The 12114-nt window shown below is 32.8% G+C and overlaps 1 protein-coding gene across 2 annotated transcripts; it reads left to right on the top strand.

Annotated features, from left to right (window-relative positions):
- The first annotated feature begins 87 nt into the window (after positions 1-87).
- On the top strand, positions 88-10684 carry LOC134282572 (tubulin--tyrosine ligase-like). Of its 2 annotated transcripts, none has more exons than XM_062764974.1 (10): positions 88-157; positions 271-317; positions 944-1111; positions 2133-2211; positions 3172-3416; positions 6429-6561; positions 6649-6849; positions 7462-7555; positions 8229-8347; positions 9739-10684. In XM_062764974.1, exons 3-10 carry the CDS (start codon positions 952-954, stop codon positions 9845-9847), a joined length of 1140 nt encoding a protein of 379 aa, XP_062620958.1. In that variant the 5' UTR covers positions 88-157; positions 271-317; positions 944-951; the 3' UTR covers positions 9848-10684. The 2 variants fall into 2 exon arrangements, with proteins under 2 accessions (XP_062620958.1, XP_062620959.1); XM_062764975.1 differs by having other exon boundaries at positions 271-321.
- The last annotated feature ends 1430 nt before the right edge of the window (positions 10685-12114 follow it).

Here is a 12114-nt window from a genome sequence, read left to right as displayed (position 1 = left end):
TCGCTGTATCAAACGTTTGATAGACAAGGAATTAAATCATATTGACTATATGTACCTTTTTTGCGAAAGAGTTCTAATTGTCAGTCACCATGTGAGATGTAAACATTGGAATGATGTGTCTTAAGAAATTGAACATGGCCTTGTCTTTTATCGAAAGGTTTTTAAAAATTGTTATTTACATGTTTCTTTAAATGTAGAAAAAATCTTATTTAATGGATATTCAGGGTTATTCAGAAATGGTTTTCAAGGGAATCAACTCTTATTTTGTAGATGGTTTTCACAGGTGCCATGGTCATAAATATCCCAGCCTATAATCTGTAGGTAAAGTAATGTGTGAGAAAATGTATGATCTATATTTTAACAGCTAAAATCAAATATATTATAAGATTAAATATATTAATACTTGATGCTGAAGTGAAATGGATTTCTTGCATTAAGTTTTGAAAGTAAAGGCTTATGGATGCATCATTTAAAACCAGTCTAAATAGCTTGAAAATTTTCTGTAGCACTTTCTGCAAAGGTTTACTAAATAAACTCTCTTCTAAAAAAAGATTCTAAGAGTTGATCATTCTCATCTAAACTATATCATTTTCATTTCAGAGCATATACATGGACAATGATGAAACATTTTGAATAGCAATATAAATTTGAAAGCAGCTATTCTAATTATTAAATAAATCAACAAAAACCTTGAAATTAAAGACAATAATTAATGTAGATTTTCATATTCTTGGATGTGAAACATGGTTCTTGTAAAAGCAGTCTATTGAAAATGATAAATGTATAAGAATTAATAAATCTTACAAATTGAATCAATGATCATTTACGTAGATCAGGAGTCTGATGTTGAGTCCATTTGCTTGCAGTGGGCTATGTGGTTAGATTTTGTACTTGTAAATTGGAGAAATGGTCCTAAAAATGTTTTTGCTAAATATAATTTCAGAGAGAGAAATGTATGGCTTTGTCAGGCGAGACATCCATAGTTCCGTGTACAAGGCTGTGTCTAAATACCTGGTGGATAATGACGAAGACTGGAGAAAACTGCCCTCCAATGTAGCCAGCTTCCATCTTATGTTTGGTGAAAGAAATAAACTCCAGTTTGGAAGACTTGGTATGTTTGGATTTTTTAGTTATTATTTAAATTCTTATTGTGATACTTAATACAAAATATTTTATTAAGCTTATTTCTTGAAAGACTGTTATTTAAAATGTTCAGTCAATACAGTAAAACAACTTTTATTTATATGAAAAAAATCTCCACAAGATTTGTGACCTTTTTTAATTAACAAATTTAATTGCTGTGAACCATTTATATTGTCTTGTATTACACAGTAGAGAATTTGTTCCTCAGTTATGAAAATTGTCTCAGATTGATTTAAAACTAATGAATTGCAAATAAAAGATGACACAAATAATAGTTTACAGGATTTAAATCATTTACAGCAGCATATATTCATAAGTATGTTGTATGACATGTAATAACAATTTATGCTCACAATTCACACTTCATAAATCATAATGAGTCAGGTTAAAAAGAGATGTACAAGACTATGTATGATGATGAACTGATAGGGTTCTTCCCTCTCTTCCTCATTCTAAGAGCAAGGGTACAAAGTTTGAGGCATAGGGTGTGAGAATGTAAATGCAATAAAAGGGAGATAACTCTGGCAAAGAAAGAGTACAACTAGTTGGACCAGTACAACTTGGAGTTGAAAGGAGGCAAGATTTAAAGTAGCCTTCTATACATTTTCACTTTCTTGCTCTGTTTCCTACTTGTTCATCATCACATTCCCGCTCTCTTGCTTTATCACCCTTGAATTCTCAGATTGTTGTCTTAGAAAAGATGATCTGAATCAACCAGCTATAGGCCAAATCAGCTGCTTTAATTGATAAAAATAACTACAAATGTTTTGTTCATAAACCTCAACACTTAACCTGTTACAACTTTTCTCTAGCCCTTATTACTTTGAAATAAATGGGGAAACACTGATCTGAGGAAGGGCGTGTTCATAATGTACACCATAATGTCTTGCACATTATTGATAGTTAATATAGATCAAAATACAGAGATATTATTTTTTGACTTCTCTCTCTGATGGTTCTTCTGCTTAATGTTGTGATTTTTATGTTAGGTCATGAACCAGGACTTACACAGTTGGTGAATTATTACAGGGGATCAGATGTCATTTGCAGAAAAACTGCCTTAGTAAGGTAAGACTTAGATAGGGTCACAATGAAGGAGTTCAGTGACAAGATGTAAACTATGCATGATAAATTAAATTAGTCTAGTGATACAGTAAAACTCGGTTAGTGCGAACAAGGATATTGCGAATTTATGGATATAGCGAAGTTATCTTGGATCCCAAGCTATATAAATTTAATTAATTCCTTATATGGATATAACAAATTACGGATATAGCAAAGTAATTTCAGAGGTCCCAGTGACTTCGTTATAACCGAGTTTTACTGTATGATGTATAGTAGATGTGATAAAATAGTTAAGTGACTGATGTAGACATTATAGAGTAATCAGGTGAAATGATGTATAGTAAACATGATAAAGTAGATCCAGTGACATGATGTATAATCTTGATCACGGACCTATATACTTACGGGATAGGCAACTACAGCAAGTCCAGTGATATCTCATAAGTCGCGGGATTTCGTAAGTCAACTTTAATTAATTATATCTCTAAAACTATCGCATATATGAGATAAAATCCTTTAATTATTTGTCAAAAAATCATTCAAGATTTGTTTTTAGCACGTATTATACTCCTTATCTTAGTAGTAATTTTGTTTTATGCAAAATCAGCACATGCCCCGATCGGCCATATTTTCAAGAAATCGCCAATTTCAGTCTTTGTTTTCTTTATATTTAAATTATATTATTATTATGCCTTAAAATTTATCAATAAATCAATTCCTATACATAAAAGGAATAAATGACATTAATCAGAAAACACCCTGTTTACTGGGAATAAACGCAGTTTGAAAAACTTGTAGTGTTGTGCGTGATGTTTTGGGTAAATAAACATGGCAATGAAAATTATATAGGTCCGTTATATAAATTTGGCAGTCAAAATATAGAAAATTTCAGTTATATAAATAGCTTGAAAATTTGTCACTTGACTTGTAAGCATGGATTATGATACTACATTGCCTTTCCAGAGTCTTCAAGCAGTTTTACACCACATCGGCAAAACCCATACCAAAATGGCTGCCAGAGTCTTTCATAGTTTGTCCTAAAGATATTGCAAAAAACATGGAGTCTGCTCCACCCACTGCTCATCCCGTACGCAGGCGAGTGTCCAAACCAGACGAGAGAAAAGAATTAAAGGAACGGTCACTAGTTCTGTCTAGAGAAAGTAAAAAACCAGTTGTCTGGATAGCCAAATCTTCCTCAGGCTCAAAAGGCAAGGATCAATAAAATCTATACAATGTAAAATCAAAATGATTGGAGGTTTTATGTCCATGTGAAAATGAGAGAATTGTGCTTTTGCCATTTTTATTTTCAATATTTTTTTATACCCCCGCAAACGAAGTTTAGGGGGGTATATTGGAATCACCATGTCCGTCTGTCTGTCCGTCTGTCACAAGATTTTGTCTGGACCGTTTCTCAGAAACTGTTGGATGGATTTGTCTGAAAATTTATACACTTATTATTCACCATATGAAGGTGTGCACTTGGGATTTTCATCATGATTGGATGATTTTTCTGCATTTTACAGGCGTTTTTTTCTTTTTTATTTTGTGATTTTGTTTGGCTCATAACTAGAAAACTATTAGACTTACAATCATCAAACTTGGACAATTTATGCATCTTGGGTAGACGGTGTGTCACGACCTATTTCAAGGTCACTGTGACCTTTAATTTAAGTGATTTTTTTAAAAAAAATAAGTCTTTAAAATTTTAAATTTCATAATCCTAAAAAATGTAAAAAGATAGTTGTATCCTTATTAAAAAATGCTAAATTAAGTAAAAACTTATTTTTTATCATATACTTTACAGCAAATTCTGTAACAAATGTTAATGATTTGAAAGGAATTCAGTTTGTCCCATGGGCCTAATTATCAAGCACTGGTCAAGGAGAATTTTTGATAGCAGAAATGTGCATGTCAAATTAGTGAGAAATATATAGTTCATTGTTGGGAGTTAATCTTTAAAAAGCATGATGCAGTGTTATCTTAATTTATCTTTAGGGAGTTGGGCAAAAAGAAATGGCCTCATAGTTGCTTGTGTTAATTAAGAGTTCTTGATGGCTGTAGTTCAGATAAAGATCTTTCAATTGGTGTAATGTAATTAAAACAAATTGATGTTTTAGTGTATGATTGAAACTGAATTAGTATTAAATAATATAATTAAAATATATACATGTGTTCATTTAAAAAAAAATTACATTTCAATTTTTATATATCTGCAACAAATTGCAGTCATGTCTCACTTAGAATTTTATAGTCTAAAGAATAATTAATTTTTGATTTTTTTCATTAGACTGTAGCATTTCCATTATTTCATAAAATATGCAATAAACAATTGAAAGCTGCAGATGGATATTTGTTAAGCTCTAACACAGCCAGTTTAGAATTATATGATGTATTATTTGTTTTAATTAATCCCTACACTGTAAGTCTCTTAGAGATGTATGTACAATATATGATAAGAAATGGAAATTAGATCATTGAAATCTGTGTCAATTAATCTGTTAATCAAGGTTACTTGATTTTCTTGCACCCTACCAATTTATGATTATCGAACTATTTGATGGGGGTATCATGCTGTGGCGGGGCACTTTATTAGACAATAGTGAACACCTCTTACTAGATCCATAAAATATTTCTGAATTGGCACCTACTCTGAAAAACCCAGCGGGGGGTATTTGTCCCTATTGGACAGTTCTAGTTTTATTTCTGTTTTGTGGGTGGGTGGGGGTGAGAGTGGGGGTAAAAAAGACAGTATAAATTTGTATTCATCTCTTTTTTAGCTCTACTGGTCAGAGACCAGAAGAGCTTATGCGATAGTAATGCGTCCGGCGTCCGTCCGTCTGTCTGTCTGTCTGTCTGTAAACAATTTTTCAAAATGCTACTCCTCCTACAGTTTTGGTCTGATTTCAATATAACTTGGCACACAAGTAGACTACACTAAGATACATAATTCTGTTTATTGATTTTTGATTTCGATAAACGGTGTTGCCTTTGTTACTAAAAATAGAAATTTCTGTGAAATGCTTTCAAAATGCTACTCCTCCTACAGTTTTGGTCTGATTTCAATATAACTTGGCACACAAGTAGACTACACTAAGATACATAATTCTATGTATCTATTTTAGATTTCAATGAACGGTGTTGCCGTAGTTACTAAAAATAGAAATTTCTGTGAAATACATTCAATATGCTACTCCTTCTACAGTTTTGGTCTGATTTCATTATAACTTAGCACACAAGTAGACTACACTAAGATACATAATTCTGTATATCGATTTTTGATTTCGATGAACGGTGTTGCCTTTGTTTCTAAAAATAGAAATTTCTGTGAAATGCTTTCAAAATGCTACTCCTCCTGCAGTTTTGGTTTGATTTCAATATAACTTAGCACACAAGTAGACTACACTAAGATACATAATTTATATCGATTTTTGATTTCGATGAACGGTGTTGCCGTGGTAACTAAAAATAGAAATTTTTGTGAAATACTTTTAAAATGCTACTCCTCGTACAGTTTTGATTTGATTTCAATATAACTTGGCACACAAGTAGACGACACTAAGATACATAATTCTATGTAACAGTTTTTGAATTTAATGAACAGTATTGTCTTGGTTACTAAAAATAGAAATTTCTGTGAAATACTCTCAATATGCTACTCCTCCTACAGTTTTGGTCTGATTTCATTATAACTTAGCACACAAGTAGACTACACTAAGATACATAATTCTGTATATCGATTTTTGATTTCGATGAACGGTGTTGCCTTTGTTTCTAAAAATAGAAATTTCTCTGAAATGCTTTCAAAATGCTACTCCTCCTGCAGTTTTGGTCTGATTTCAATATAACTTGGCACACGAGTAGACTACACTAAGATACACAATTCTTTTTATCGATTTTTGATTTCGAGGAATGATGTTGCCATGGTTACTAAAACTGTAAATACTCTAAAAGTTTATTAATAGCTACTCATACAGCTGTAGTCTTATTGCAGTATCTTGCCACAATTTCAATCAAGCATCATTATTTTATTTATTGCTGTTGTAAAGTTTTAAGTCCCAACTGCTACTTTTGTCTTCATTTGTTATAAGTACAAACCAGTAGAGCTTCAGTCTCGACAGAGACTTCTGGTTCCAAATAACTTTCATCAATTCTGTTATAATTTTTTAATGAGCTTTCTTTTAATCTTTTAATCTTTATATCAATGGGATTTTTTGTTTTAGGAGAGGGGATAAAAATATCTCCAGATGTATCTGAGCTGATTAAATTTGTTGATCAACAAACACAAGCTTTTGTTATCCAGAGATACATAGATAATCCATTACTTCTGGAAGAGGATCGTAAATTTGATATAAGGTATCATTAATCATAAATTTAATCATTTATAGGTATAGTCCCTATTTTTGTAATGAGACTGAGAAATATTTGATGTTTTATTTTCAGATGTTGGGTTTTGCTGGATGCTAGCTACAATGTGTACGTGTTTGAGGATGGAGTCTTACGCACAGCTTCAGAGAGTTACCAACGGGAAAATCTTGATGACATCACCAGCCATCTAACCAATCACTGTCTACAAAAAGATCTATCAGCAAACTTCGGAATGTATGAGGAGGGCAATGAAATGTTCTTTCCTGCCTTTAACAGGTCATTTTGGAATTCTATTCACAACTGCATTGTTTCTATAGAGACTTTCTTGATACATTCTTTGTTTGAAAAATTATAAATTAAAGAGAGCTGATACCCTCCAGGCATTGTTTCTTGTAATACATGTATTCCCCTGCTAAAAGTATAATATCCATAAATTATCAATACATTTTAATCACAATCATTGCTTCAAACTCCTTTCAATGATTCCAAAGAACTCTTTGTTGCCTTGGGATTTCAATTTAGAAAATTTGCATTCTGGCATCCATGTTGGGGTCATGCTGTAGGAACCATATGGAAAGGTTAAATAAAGATTATGAGTAAACTATATGATTAATTAACAATACCAATGATTTTGGGGAGGGAGGGGATAATTTTTATAAAACAAAAAATAAATACCCAAGTGAGCAACAAAAAAAAATTGTACCATGAATTTAAGGTTTTATTAAATTGTAATTGTGGATGTCTGGTTTGTCTAAATTTTCTTCACCAGAGATTGAGCTAAGGTTCTGCATATGGAGACAGAATTGATTATATTGATAAATTGTCTTTTGTGATATGTCTATGAAGTTATCATAGTTATTTCCATGTCTCTGTTACTTTCACTTACAGATACCTGCGGTCAAAGTTTGGAGTGTCATTAGATACCGCCATTTTGCCTCAGATTAAGGAAATTGTAAAGACTGTGTTCAAAATAGTGAAAGAGGTATCTATATTTTTATACCCTCCGCTTGAAAAGTGGGAGGGTATATAGTAATCGGTATGTCTGTCCGTCCGTCTGTTACGCTTTGGGGTACCCATCTCTTATCCGCAACTCCTCTCATACCACTGAAGGAAATTTAATGAAACTTTCACAGAATCTTTATTACATATTGCCATTGTGCACCTTTTATTTTACTTTTGATCCGACATATATTTTGGATTTTCCAGAGCAAAACATGGACACTGCCATTATATTCATATGGGAGGCGGGGTATCATTTAGTGAGCTCATTGCTCACAGTACCTCTAGTTTTTTCATAAAAACTTCTTCATTTTGAATAGTAGCAAAATTAATTTTAAAAAAATTGGCACATGATTGTCCCTTTCATAAGGTGAATTACATAGCATCCTTAATGACTGAAAATTCATTAAGATGGGGTCAGAAGGGGATAAAAGGTTAACATGAGAATATAACGTTTTTCCTAGAAATTTAGAATTGGATACATTCAAATTATGGCCTGTGGAGTAGGTGGGTGGTTTTGCCACTAAAAGAGTTTAAATCATGAACATTGTGGAACAGGATGTTCTGTTTATCCATTCCTGGGAACAAACATTAAAGTTAGAGAGGTAAGGCATTATAATTGTCACTGTATAAAGTAACCTCTGCTTTCATTTCAGAGAATTTCAACAAACTTCCTCGGGTACCAAAGTTTTCAGCTGTTTGGTTTTGATTTCATCGTGGATGATGAAATGATGGTACACCTTATAGAAATCAATGGAGCCCCTGCCTGTGCAAAGTAAGCAAAACACTGCTTTATACTGCTGTGCATAGGCTTATCTATCAAAGCATAAAAAGTTCTCTTCCTAAACTTTATCTACAAAAGATGTAGATTGTTGTATTTTACGCTACTGGCTCTCTGTTTGTTCATGTACATGTACAGGGTGTTTCATAATATATGTTACATTTTGAATCTTCAATTTGACAAACAAAAGAAAAAGACACAGATAAGTCTTATTATCAAATTTATGCACATATCCATACTATTCATAATGTACAATTACCAACTAAAATATTAAACACTGAACAAAATCTTAAACATTAATGAAAATTAGCCATATTTCAAAGTTGCGCCATATTTAATACGTTGAATTTCACTACGTCGAAAGTTCACATTACATGTTCCAAATGATCCCCATTAATTTAACAACAAATGAAGTTGCTTCTTGAAATTTGTATAAAACCGTGTAACATTATTGCTTAGACACTCCTCATTTGAAGGTCCATGTTCTTTTTAAGCTCATTCAATATCTGGGGTCTAGGATTGTAGACCATGTTCTTTAAGAACCCCTCCGAAAGAAGCTCCAAAATTGAGATTGTCGAATGCAGAGGTCAAACTCTTTCCTTGCATTAATTGAAAATTTGTATACTGATTACTTCAAATCATATTTAAAAGTTCATTATATGCTGAAAATGCTGATATTGCCAGAATAAATCTCTGAAAATATCAGACACTTTTTTCAGAATTTTCCTACACTAAAAGTCTCAACTTCACCAATAAAATATCCGCTTCTTAAAGTCTTTTGTCTTTCTTGAATACTGTGTCATTTATCGCATACTGTTCGTCCCTGTCATTTAACCTTGTTACTACCCTTCTGATAAGCATCCTAGAAAGGTTCTATTCTTGGAAAATTTATTTCTTGAACTTATAAATGAATAGAATGAATATTGGCGACATGATTTGAAAAAAAAAAAACAGCTTTAAAATTCAGCACTGAGTGGACAATTCAAGTCCATTTCGAGAAATATTCAAACCATGGTATCTGCATTTATAGCACTATTAATCATTGCAAGACCATGATTACCTAGACCTTTTCACATGAAAAAATGCAGGATTCGATGTTTAAAATGATATAAAATTTTTGACAGAAAAATGATCGGTAAGAAAAATAATTAGATTTCAAAATGTAACATATTTTATGAAACACCCTGTATATAAAGTACAAGTTTTATTTGTTTGCATTTCTAACTTTAAATAGCTTCGCAATGATTTTTTGCAACACTTCAGATATAGATTGTCAAAAAAATTACTATTAAATGATCATAAAAATCATCATGTTTGAAATTATTTTAAAAACATACTTGTGCACTGTAAAATGTTTCAATGTGATTTCATTGCTGTATTTCCAGAAAGCTTCTGCCCGATCTAGTGAGAAGTCTGGTTATTACTGCTATAGATCCTGCCTTCCCCACCCACAAACTCCACACCCGGGGTTATAATGGTTTCCACAAAATATAGAGGGAATTATAATATGGCTACTTTAATTATTTGGATACTGTCAGATTTTGTTATTTTGAAGTGGATGGGATTAAGAACTTTGAGAAATTCTAGGACTAAGGTTCAAGATCTTCAGAGTGATATTTGAAGAAGAGGTTATTTGCACTTCTAGTTTACTTAAAGATATATATTCATATTTTTTTAAATATTCATGTTTGAAATATCACAAAAGCACATTTTACTTATTTATTCTTATATACACAATAAATACTGCTGTTGTGATTTCATCATCATATTTAAGCTTATATGTGTATTGTTTTTATTTTAAGAAGAGAATAATGATTTTAATTTAGAATATATATAATGTATAAGGTAACCTGATTTTAAGTTTAAGTATACACTTAAAAGTCAAATAATTATTTGCTGTTGATCATGGTATTAGCTAAAGTAGCAATACATTTTGTGTACTAGCAACTCTAGGCCTTTTCATTTAACTGTTTATTTTCAGAAGTGCCATAATATTATTTTTTAAAATAATACATTGTTCATTATGTGCAAGTTAGTAAGTACTAATTAATTTGCTTAGCCCCCCCCCTTTTTTTTTGCAAATATATACATAATATAGGCATTGAAAACTGGAGTTTCTCTTTTTTGTTGGTTTAGGGCCCCCCCCCCCTTTCACTTTCAATTTGTTTCTGATGCCTACGTGCAAGTTAATTCTTGAAGCTTTATATGTGTATAATAGACCAAATTTATATTATCAATCATGTATTATTGCTTATTATGTGCATGTTCTGAACTATCTGATGTGCCACAAGGCATAAAGAAATAAAATAGCAATAAATTAATTTGACTGCACATGGTCATATCATCTTTAGCAATGCCTTTTTAGCTCACCTGAGCCGAAGGCTCAAGTGAGATTTTCTGATCACATTTTGTCCGTCGTCCGTCCGTCTGTCCGTCCGTCTGTCTAGCTGTCCGTCTGTAAACTTTTCACATTTTCGACTTCTTCTCAAGAACCACTGGGTCAATTTTGACCAAACTTGGTACAAAGCATCCTTGGGTGAAGGGGAATTTAAATTGTTAAAATGAAGGGACATATCCCCTTGCAAGGGGAGATAATCAAGAAAAGACAAAAATAGGGTTGGGTCATTAAAAAATCTTCTTCTCAAGAACCACTAGGCCAGTAAAGCTGAAACTTATGTGGAAGCATCCTGGTGTAGTGTAGATTTTAAATTGTTCAAATCATGACCCCCGGGTATAAGGGCGGGGCCACAATGGGGAATCAAAGTTTTATATAGAAATATATAGGAAAAATCTTTGAAAATCTTCTTCTCAAGAACCATTGGGCCAGAAAAGCTGAAACTTATGTGGAAGCATCCTGGTATAGTGTAGATTCTAAATTGTTCACATCATGACCCCCGGGGGAAGGGTGGGGCCACAATGGGGAATCAAAGTTTTATATAGAAATATATAGGAAAAATCTTTGAAAATCTTCTTCTCAAGAACCACTGGGCCAGAAAAGCTGAAGCTTATGTGGAAGCATCCTGGTATAATGAAGATTCTAAATTGTTCAAATAATGACCCCCGGGGGAAGGGCGGGGCCACAATGGGGTATCAAAGTTTTATATAGAAATATATAGGAAAAATCTTTGAAAATCTTCTTCTCAAGAACCACTGGGCCTGAAAAGCTGAAACTTATGTGGAAGCATCCTGGTATAATTTAGATTCTAAATTGTTCAAATCATGACCCCCGGGGGAAGGGCGGGGCCACAATGGAGTATCAAAGTTTTACATAGAAAGATATAGGAAAAATCTTTGAAAATCTTCTTCTCAAGAACCACTGGGCCAGAAAAGCTGAAACTTATGTGGAAGCATCCTGGTATAGTGTAGATTCTAAATTGTTCAAATCATGACCCCCGGGGGAAGGGCGGGGCCACAATGGGATATCAAATTTTTATATAGAAATATATAGGAAAAATCTTTGAAAATCTTCTTCTCAAGAACCACTGGGCCAGAAAAGCTGAAACTTATGTGGAAGCATCCTGGTATAATGAAGATTCTAAATTGTTCAAATAATGACCCCCGGGGGAAGGGAGGGGCCACAATGGGGTATCAAAGTTTTATATAGAAATATATAGGAAAAATCTTTGAAAATCTTCTTCTCAAGAACCACTGGGCCTGAAAAGCTGAAACTTCTGTGGAAGCATCCTGGTATAATTTAGATTCTAAATTGTTCAAATCATGACCCCCGGGGGAAGGGCGGGGCCACAATGGAGTATCAAAGT

Source organism: Saccostrea cucullata, unplaced genomic scaffold, assembly GCF_032062105.1.
Source record: "Saccostrea cucullata isolate Sc308-1 unplaced genomic scaffold, CSIRO_AGI_Scuc_v1 ctg297, whole genome shotgun sequence".
Taxonomy (NCBI): Eukaryota; Metazoa; Mollusca; class Bivalvia; order Ostreida; family Ostreidae; genus Saccostrea; species Saccostrea cuccullata.
This window is presented reverse-complemented; position numbering and strand designations above follow the sequence as displayed.